This window comes from Hipposideros armiger, unplaced genomic scaffold (assembly GCF_001890085.2).
Source record: "Hipposideros armiger isolate ML-2016 unplaced genomic scaffold, ASM189008v1 scaffold_388, whole genome shotgun sequence".
NCBI classification, from domain to species: domain Eukaryota; kingdom Metazoa; phylum Chordata; class Mammalia; order Chiroptera; family Hipposideridae; genus Hipposideros; species Hipposideros armiger.
Genome location: NW_017731738.1, coordinates 1348588 through 1358899, shown reverse-complemented (window position 1 = coordinate 1358899; position 10312 = coordinate 1348588). Strand labels below are relative to the sequence as shown.

At 40.3% G+C, this 10312-nt stretch overlaps 1 protein-coding gene across 1 annotated transcript in view; it reads right to left on the bottom strand.

Annotated features, from left to right (window-relative positions):
- The window catches only part of MELK (maternal embryonic leucine zipper kinase), a 78936-nt gene that overhangs the window by 26869 nt on the left and 41755 nt on the right, over nucleotides 1–10312 (bottom strand). Inside the window, exon 11 of the mRNA XM_019663273.1 lies at nucleotides 7423–7509. Within this exon, the coding sequence (XP_019518818.1) occupies nucleotides 7423–7509 (87 nt within the window). The remainder of the gene's footprint in view (nucleotides 1–7422; nucleotides 7510–10312) is intronic.

Genomic DNA, 10312 nt, shown 5'->3' with positions numbered 1-10312 from the left:
ACAACTAGACTGAAGAACAAAAGGACAGCAACTTGTCTGTTCCCCTTCCCCCAATTCTCCAGCGCTGTTCCCATCCCCCAATTCCCCAATAAAAAAATCTTTAAAAAAAAATTTTTTTTTAATAAATAAAATAAAATAAAATAATTTTTGTTGTTGAAATCAGAGACTTTCTTTATTTTGGCATCTATTCTATTGCAAACAGTAGTGTATCCTATCCTATGAGGCTCATGGCTGAGAAGACACACAAAGCCCTCTCACACATGGAGAAATGATGACCCCCAATGGATGAACACAGGCATTTGCACTACCCACTCTCTCTACCTCACAAGGGCACATCGCAGCTTCCCTGGCCTTGCCACTGCACTGCTCACACACCTGCACAGTCTGCTAGTCTTAGGCTCTCAGTGTTGACAGCTGTTAGAATTAAGTTGCAGCTCTAATTGTATTTGCTCAATAGATACTAAAGATGTCATGGAGGACCAATGGGAATATAAAGAATAGAAATTTTAGGAGTTGACAGTCATAGGAGAATCAGGAGGGATTTCAGCTCATAACTGCATGGCCATGACAGTGGGCAGACTGGTGAGGAGGGGCTCAAACAAGCATAGTCTATTTTTCCAGGAACAGTTGGCCGTTGGGAGAGTATTTATATTTACTGGTGAGATTATTCCAGAAAGCCACACTCACCGCTGTACCAAGTCCACACCATGGCATGTCTGAGACACACCTCTCTAAGCCTTTCTGTTGACCCATGAACATACTCTACTGCTTAAGTTTTAGTGGATTATCAGAGAACATTCCCAATTATTTTAAATTAAAATACTTCTCCTTTAAAGTATTAAAATACTTTTCTAACTACATGTCTGTGTAAGGCTGCATTTTCTTCATATGCTTCAATCAAACAACATATCAAAACAGGTTGAATGCATACCAGATCCAAATGTCTTCTATTAAGTTAGACTTTAAAGAAATTTGCAAAGATGTAAAACAATGCTACTATTATCACTAAATTTATATTTTAAATAGTTGTTTTTCATAAAAATATGTATTTGTAGCAACCTAAGTGCCCATCTATAGATGAGTGGATAAAGAAGATATGGTACATACATGTATATATAATAGAATATTACCTGGCCATAAAAAAGAATGAAATCTTACCATTTGCAAAAACATGGAATGACCTAGAGGGTTAATACCTTCTAGGTATTGCTAAGTGAAGTAAGTCAAACAGAGAAAGACAACTACCATATAGTCTCACTTATATGTAGAATCTAAAGAACAAAATAAACAAACAAAACAGGAAAAGACTCATAGATACAAAGAACAAAGTGATGGTTGCCAGCTGGGGGGGAGGGGGGTTGGGGAGTTGGATGAAAAAGGTGAAGGGATTAAGAAGTATACAAATTGGTTATTATGAAGTAGTAAAGGGGATGTAAAGTAAAGCATAGAGAATATAGTCAATAATGTTGCGGGCCGGACGAGTGGCGCATTGGTTAAGAGCTGGCTTGGGACGCCAGAGGGCCCCAGTTCGGATCCCACATATGAGGGCCAGTGACACTGNACCCGCATTTTCTCTTGGTTCAGTACTGCGCTTTTCATTTCTGTGGTCGTATTTAAAATTTTTAAGACCTATTTTTTGAAGTGTTCCTTTTTAGTCATCTTGTTCCTATTTCAAGAAAGAAATAGCTTCTCTTACCTCTCAGAATAGTAATGATCGTTTCTTAACCATTTTCTTGCATTCCCTGTTAATCTATTTTTTTCTGAGTATCTTTACTTTTTCTTCCTTCTCCCTTCCAACCCCACACCATTTGTTTTGACCTCTGGCTTTCATGTTAGAAGCTTTCCTCAAATGCCTGGTGATCTTTGGCTGTCTGTCTCTATTTAAAAGTGAAGAATTATAATACACAGCTAATTAAAGGCTCTGTGTGTAGTCTGGGGCTGCTCATTACCTTGAGGACTTTTCTCTAAAGTGAACAGACAGGAAACCTGAACTCCCAACCATTGCTATAGTAGGTTTTTTCTCTTGGGTTTTCCCCAGAGATGAATCTTCCAATATTTTCCCCACCCCCACTGCAAATAGGATAAAATTCTAGTTCCAGTATTCTCAGAGCTGAACAGTGAAGGGGTTTAGAGGCAATGGTTCACTGTCCCATGAGGACTGTGTGTCCATGCATTCTTTTCACAATAATTCATCACCCCCACCTGAGTTGCGTTTGGTACAAGAAGAGGTCTCTTGTTCAGTGTCTCCAATCTTCAGCCGGGGTGGGGAAGAGGCAGCACAAAATAGAAAAAGGGACCCAGGGGTCTAACTGCTTCTAATACAGGTTTTCAACCAATCTGCCTGGTTTTCAACCTGCTCACTTCCCTGACTGCAGAGGCTCCTAGTACCACTGATCCCTGAGTCTTTCTGGAGCTTGAGCACTCTAATCAATTTGCTTATTACCCTTTCCCATTGCAAGCATTTAGCTTTCAGCTCTCTCCAAATTGTTATGCCAGCTGCCACTTATCTGTTTTAGAACTTCCAAAATTTTAGAACTTCTGTGACTTTTGTCTCCTCTTTTATTCTCTTCATTGTGAATTTTTTTGCCTTTCATCCTTTCATGTTATTTTAGTTTTAGGAAGTGTTGGATGCAAACATATCTGCTCAACCCACTGTGTTTTACTGAAAGTTTCTAAATAATGTACTCATAAGACTATGAGACTGCCCTGTAAAAGTGTTAAATTTTAATAATACTGAATAATATTTAATGTTATGTATCTCTTCGCAAAGTATACAATCCAAAGAGGCCTGCTACCAATTGTTTTTATTTATAAATTTTATCAGTTAATATTTTAGATGGCCACAATCATAATATATGCTTTGAAGTTTATATAATGGATCTATCCATCTAATAGGACAAGTATAAACTACTGTGATAAATTATCATAGAATATTGACTTTGATCAAGACAGGGCAGGGGGAAGAAGGACAGAAAAGGTTTCGTGGAGAAAGTACTTGGGAACTGGGTGAAAACTGTGTAGCTATAATTACTCTCCACTTTCCAAAGACTACAATAAAGATTTTTTTTCCAACTTCCCACATCTATGATCTCATATAATGTATGATAGCCATCTTTCTGAAAAAGATGCCATAAATTAATTAGAGACAATGGCTCAGAAAGAAGTTGCCACTTGGTTATCAACAATGGCATAACCCAGGCATTGTAAACAATACCTAGACAGTGCTAAGAGTTTTAGATGGAGTTTTTAAAGCATGCTTAGGAGTTTTACAACCATCCTCTAACCCTGTTTTTCCCTAGGCAAAAAAGCATCCTTTTTATAACTTTTTTGCCATAGCCACTGCATACCCCTCATTATGGTAAGATGCACAGGGGAGTTCTGTGTTGAATAACAGGTAAATCAACACATCAGTTACGCTTTCAGGTGATATCAGTCCACAAGTCTAACACAACCAATGTCTGTCTCCCTTATCTTTTAGACAGTTCCCTCTTTTGAAAGTCAAATGTCTGAAAGTAAGGCAATAGGTTTACGTGTTATAAAGAAGTTATCATTTCTAGAACACTAGAAACATTTTAAAATCCCCAGTTATTATTAAGGCAGGCCAAATGTTAAAGAATTGCCCAGGCCAGCTGTGAGTCACCGGCGACGGCGTAGGCTGCAGCCCCTGCGGCAGTGGGCTGCCATGGGCTACCGTGTGTAGCCAGCAGCCAGTTTGAGCGGCCAGCAGCCGCTGTGAACAGTCGTCCAGAAGCCGGCAACTGATCTGCCTCGCCCGGAAGAGCGCAATGATGGTGCCAACTTGGGCCAGTGAAGCAACGTCCTCCACAACTAGACTGAAGAACAAAAGGACAGCAACTTGTCTGTTCCCCTTCCCCCAATTCCCCAGCGCTGTTCCCATCCCCCAATTCCTCAATAAAAATCTTTAAAAAAAAAAAAAAAGAATTGCCCAGGCACTCGGGCTGAGGGGAGGCAGCTACTGGTAACAGAGGGTTTGAGAAACTGAGGAGTAGCCCACTATCCTTCCCCTGACCTTACGCCCAAAGCCCTCAGTCTTTAAACTCCTACCACCAGAGTACACGGGAAGTTGCATTGCAGAACTGGAGGAAGAAATGTCTTGGTCTGAACAGGTTCTCATATGTACGTGTAACCCTCAGTGAAGTTTTACCAGGTGGCTGGCTGCTCCCACAATCCAGAGCAACTCACAGCTGGAAGAATAGGGGGAAAGTAAGCAAAGCAATGAGGTGGAAGCTCTAACACCACTTTTGGGAATCTCAAGAGGGCTGCCATGAGATAGCTCTAAATCACGAGATATATGAAGCTCTGACTTCTGCATAGAAACGCAGTTTAAGAGTGTTCATGTAGATAATATAAAAGTGTGAGGTCTATGAGTTGAATGCTTGGGAATAATGTCTCTCTTTGCACGAAGATCAGCACCATATTAGCATGGATCACACTAAATTTCTCTCTCTGTGTCCTGTCTAACCACCTCAAAAGTGAAGGCAGAGCTCCCAAGATGCCAGAAATATAACAGATCACAGCTGATCTCAAACCTGGTTTTCCTGAGGTTCTTCAAACTAGAAAGTATCTAGGACCCATGTGAACTCTGAGACTACCTAGACCAGGATTTCTCAACCTCAACACTATTGACATTTGGCCTGGATAACTCTTTGTTATAAAGGGCTATTCTGAACATTGTAGTAACAACCCTGGCCTCTACCCACTAGATGCCATTAGCACATACACACACCCCAGCTGTGACAACCAAAAATGTTCCAAGTGGCAAATTCACTCCCAGTTGAGAACCACAGACTTAGACCAACACTCCTCAAGCTTTAACATACACACGAATCCCTTAGGGACTGTATTAAGATGCAGATTCCAACTCAGCAGGTCTGGGGTAGGGCCTGAAGTTCTGCATTTCTAATGAGCACCAAGGGATGCTGATGCTCCTGGCCCTAGGGCACACTTTGAAGAATCTAGAGTAGTACTTCTCAATTCCTGGCCGCACAAGGCAATCATTGGACTACTTTAAAAAATTCTGATGCCTAGGCCATACCCTGACCAATGAAATCATAATCTCTAGGGGTAGGACCTAGGCATCAGGACTCAAGTTCCCAGGTGATTCCAATGTTCAGCCGAGGTTGAGAAGATGTATTCTATTCTTCCCCAGGACTGGGAAATAAGTATAGACAGGCATTGAAGAATGAGGAAAGAGACAGATAAGACAAGGTGGCCACATAGCCAGAGATTACAATGATGCAACCACAAGCCAAGGAAGGCTAGCAGCCACCAGAAACTGCAGTGGCAAGGAACGGATCCTCCCTGAGAGCCCTGGAGGGAACATGGCCCTGCCAACACCTTGATTTTGGACTTCTGGCCTCCGATGCTGTGAGAGAATGAATTTCTGCGGTTTTAAGCCACCGATCTGTGGTACTTTGGTATGGCAGCCCTAAGAAAGTAACACAAACAGTGAGGTGACACAATATAAGGGGACAGAGAGGAGCATCCACAGCCACGCCAGAATCTGTCTCAAGTTAGGAAGTCTAAAGAATGCAACCATGGTCCAGAACCGGGCTTCAGCAACAGTCTGAGACTGATTATTTGGGTCCGATAATGTTAATTACTAAGGAAATTAAGAAAACACTACCCTTGATGGTCAAGCCCAAGGCCACCTGGTTGTCCATATCCAGGCCCATAGCTGGGAAAGAACACCAAAGGAATCAGAGAGCATGAATCCAAGTCCAGCAGGCCCTCCCAGGGCCCTTAGGTGACTGGCCATTTTCTCCCAACTGCACTTACAATGCAGCAGACCCTCTTAATAATCCATGTAACTAGCCCTGATTTTTTCTTTGCTTCTTTTAGAACTTAAGGAAGAGATGGAACTTATCTGACATTACCTGGCAATAAATAAACATAGAAACTCATTTAAAAAAAAAGAATGAGGAAATAGTACAAAAGAAGAGAAACTATTATTTTCCTCACAGCATTCCTGATCTTGGTCACGCCTAGGTTTCAGAATAACTGAGATCTTTAGAGAGATGTAACACCAGGAAACAATCTCTATCATGCTTCATTATCTATTTTGTTTTCAGTATCAGAAGAAAACAATTCCTCATTCCATTTCACTTCTAAGTTTGAAAACTGTATGTAGAGACCACATAAAGGATACTATTTTAAAGACGTTTTTCAATGATTCTTGGAATTCTGAGTATGTTACTTTTAAGATTCAGATTTTAAAAGTTTGTGGACCTCAAACCAAATTTTTTCTGGATAAAATGACATGATGTATGGGATTTCCTTTGAAATACCCAACTGGAAAAGGCAGATGGGGAAGGTGTTGGGATCTAGATAAAATGACAAAATGTTAGTAACTGTTAAAAATGGATGATTGAGTACATGGAAAATCACTGTTATTATACTGTTCTTTCTGCTTTTGTAGGTGTTTGAAAATTTCTATAATAAAAATTTGAAAATAAATTTTATGTATCTGAAATTTGGTCTTCTATTAAAGATATCCCCCAAAAAAAGTCATGCAATTTTTTCAAAGTTGCTTATATGGAAGCTTCAAATTTTCAAGGTAAAAGGCTAAAGACCTAACATGTCTTGCAGCAATTCCCAATTCTTGCCATTCCTTTTCATTCCATGAAAAAGTAAATTATCACTGTTTCCCAGACATATTCCAGAGTTTTTGCCTATTATGTCATTCAACAGAATTCCCTTCTATCTCCTCCTCACTGAAAAGAACAGTGGCTTAGCAGAGCTCTGTTAGTTAAAAAAAAAAAAAAAAGTGCTTAGGGTCTTTACCTTGCAAGTTAGAAAACAGAAAAAAACAATACAAATCATAGGTGATGAAAGACATAGTACTGAACCAAGAGAAAACGCGGGTGCAATCCCAGTCCAGTGTGTTAGATTATACTCAAGAGACAGCCCTGAGTGCCCCTATCTCTAGGAAACATGTGATTTAGAGATTAAGTATCTAAAAGAGCTAAAATGATCCAACACCAGAAATCATGATAATGATTTCATGGTATCTGGTTCACAAGCTTGGGGGGTGATGTGATTTCACAGGGTTGCTTTTAGGTGGGGAGAAAACTGTTTTGTGTTTACCTTATTTATATAGCAGAATCATAGTCCCATGTTAAAAAATTTAAAGTAGTTAAAATCAGAACTCTGTCAATTCTCTGAATTTGTTCCGTTTTTTAATTTTTTTCACTATAATTCTCTTTCATAAATGTCATTTTTACAAAAGATATTCAGCAAACATCAGAAAAGAGTTGAGTGAAAATCATACATAAAAATAAGGACAATATTTATACCCATGATAAAATCATAGCTCTGAAAATGATGCTATCCTATTTTTAATGCACTGATAAAATCAGAACAATGAAATAAGATATTACAAATTCATGCTGTATTTCTTACCAATGAAATTAAATCCTCCATTGTTTGTCTGTTGTTTCTGTGATGTACAGAAAGTTCCGTTACACAATCTTCATCAAGGTGAATAAGCTACAAAAAAAATGTATAAACTTTATTAACAAAAAAATTACAATTTATTATTTTGAAATTTTAAAATTATTATTGCTTAAAACCAAACACCAATGTGTAAAAGCAACATAAGTTTGTCAAACTCTTGGGTAACAATAAACATGCTCCATAATTTTTTAAGATGTAAGCAGATGACAATAAGCAGTTCAAGAAGATGAGCCCACCATCATCTGATCAACTGTTAAAATTCTGTTGTAAAAAATAAATAAATAAATAAAATTCTGTTGTGCAACCATGTGATTATATACTCCTTTCCTACCATAAGATCTACACTGGAATTTTCATGAAAGAGTAGTCATCCAGGCATCTAAAATCAGTGACTGTACAATAGACTGGTAAAAGGGTGGCTCAGACTTGTAGCATATTGCCCCTCAGGTTAGTCCTGTGCAACCCACAACACTATCATGACCTTCCCTGGTTCTGGTCATCACACCTGTAACAACGGGCTCAAGAGAAACTCACACAGCCATTATGAAAACATAAGAACAGCAGAGACAATGGTCTTCAGGATGGGCTGGTGCGAGAACCACCTCATGAGTTACAGTGAATGTGGAGACCATACAGATTTACATTAACGGTACTATAAAAGTCTAAAATGGCACTAGAAAGTCTAAGTCAAGAGTAAGTTTTCATTATATTGCTTTGACTTTGGCAGCTCCCAAAACTGTAAATTCCCTCTTCAAAAAGGGCTCATCCGGGCTGGCCGAGTGGCACGTTGGTTAAGAGTTGGCTTGGGACACCAGCTCTGAGCAGCAGGGACCCGGTTCGGATCCCACATAAGGGCCAGTGATGCTGCCCTCTACAGCTAAGATGGTGAACAACAGCTCAGCCTGCCATGAGTCGCCGGCGACGGCGTAGGCTGCAGCCCCTGCTGCAGTGGGCTGCCATAAGCTACCACGTGTGGCTGGCAGCCGGTGTGAGCTGCCAAGAGCAGCCGTGAGCAGCCGTCCAGAGGCCGATGACCGATCTGCCTCACCCGGGAACAGCGTAATGATAATACCAACATGGGCCAGTGAAGCGACGTCCTCCACAACTAGGCTGAAGAACAAAAGAACAGCAACTTGTCTGTTCCCCTTCCCTGATTCCCCAATTCCCCAATGCTGTTCCCCTACCCCAATTCCCCCCCCCAAAAAAAATCTAAAAAAAAAAAAAGGGGGGGGGCTTATCCTCAGAAGCCCAGACATTTTAGCACGCAGTTGGGCATCTTCTTGTTGATGTCATTACTGCTCAAGTGAGAAAGGCAAGATTTCTGGGGTTCCTTCCATGGCCTTAAGTTACTCTCCAAAAAAATAAAAATAAATCAAAACCTTCTCTCTCTCCCACAGGCTCCTGCTCTGTACCTTTACCACAAGGTGTGTGTGGAAAACGGGGAAAGGGTAGGAAGGAGGCGCTATCTTCTTGCCTGGGCTCCTAAACTAGAAAGAATGAAGACTGGGGTGGACAAGACACCAAAGTCTGAAAAATACAGCTTAGCTCAAACTGGGTTTTCCAAAGAGGCTCAATACTTTGTTTTAAGTACCTGAATTCTCAGCCACAAATACTCAAGTTAAATTAAGTACAAAAATGCATCCCAAAAGCTAGTCAATTATTCTGGATTATCCGTGCCTACTACATTTGCTGTTCAGTAGGGCATATAATACTTAGGTACTAGAGCTATGTGTGGAAAAGACAGAAGGAGTTCATGCATAGAGTTATAAAATAGAATCTATAGCCTAAATATCCAAGTAAATCTGAATTATTTTGTATAGGTCACTCTTGATGAAACACAATACTGAGAGAGAAAAGCAAAGACTTTGAAGAGCAACAATAATCCCTTATAGCTCTTCTGTATATAACTCTTTTGATTCCTGCAGTAGCTCTGTAAGGCAGGCAACACAGATGAATGTCATTTCACGGAAAGGCCTTTGTAAATGCCAATATATAACCTAAACATATAAGAGACTGACATCAGAATACCCATGATAGAGGCGAGAAAATGATGACTCAGAAAAATGCATGCCATCTGCCCAAGACTGGCATTTTTCATTCCTAGCCCAGGGTTTTTTCTACCATACCACAACGCCACCTCTCTGCTCCAACAGCTATTCCAACCGAGACCAGACCCACACTGCTTATCACAAAGGCTACAGCTATGCAGGATACAAGCCCTGAGTTTAAATCAGTTGACCTATAGACCCATTACATTCTGGAGCCCTTTTGTCTGGGTACAAATCCTGGTTCTACACTTACTAGTTGTTTGACCTTGGGCAAGTGACTTCACAATTCTATGCCTCAGTTGCTTCATCTGCAAAATGGGGACAATAATAGTATCTACTTCAGAGGGTTGGTATGAGCATTAAATGAGTTAAAAACAGAAAGCCCAGAGAATAGCACCTGACTCTTAAAGGTACTACTCTAAGGGTTCTATCTATATTGTACTGTAGAATAATATACAGAGTCCTTGCTATAATAGCACACTATTCTATTATGGTTAAGTACTTGATAAATATTAGCAATTATTACACTAAAATGTAAGATAATTATGTACTTTTTTGGAATACTCAAAACTATGTATTTTACTTTATACTGTGCCCCAATTTAAAATAATTTTTGTTGGGCCGGCCGAGTGTGCGTTGGTTGAGAGATGGCTTGGGACTCCAGAGGGCCCCGGTTCGGATCCCACACATGAGGGCCAGTGACTCTGCCCTCTACAGCTAAGATGCTGAACAACAGCTCAACCTGGAGCTGGACTGCCGTGAGTTGCAGGAGACGGCGTGGGCTGCAG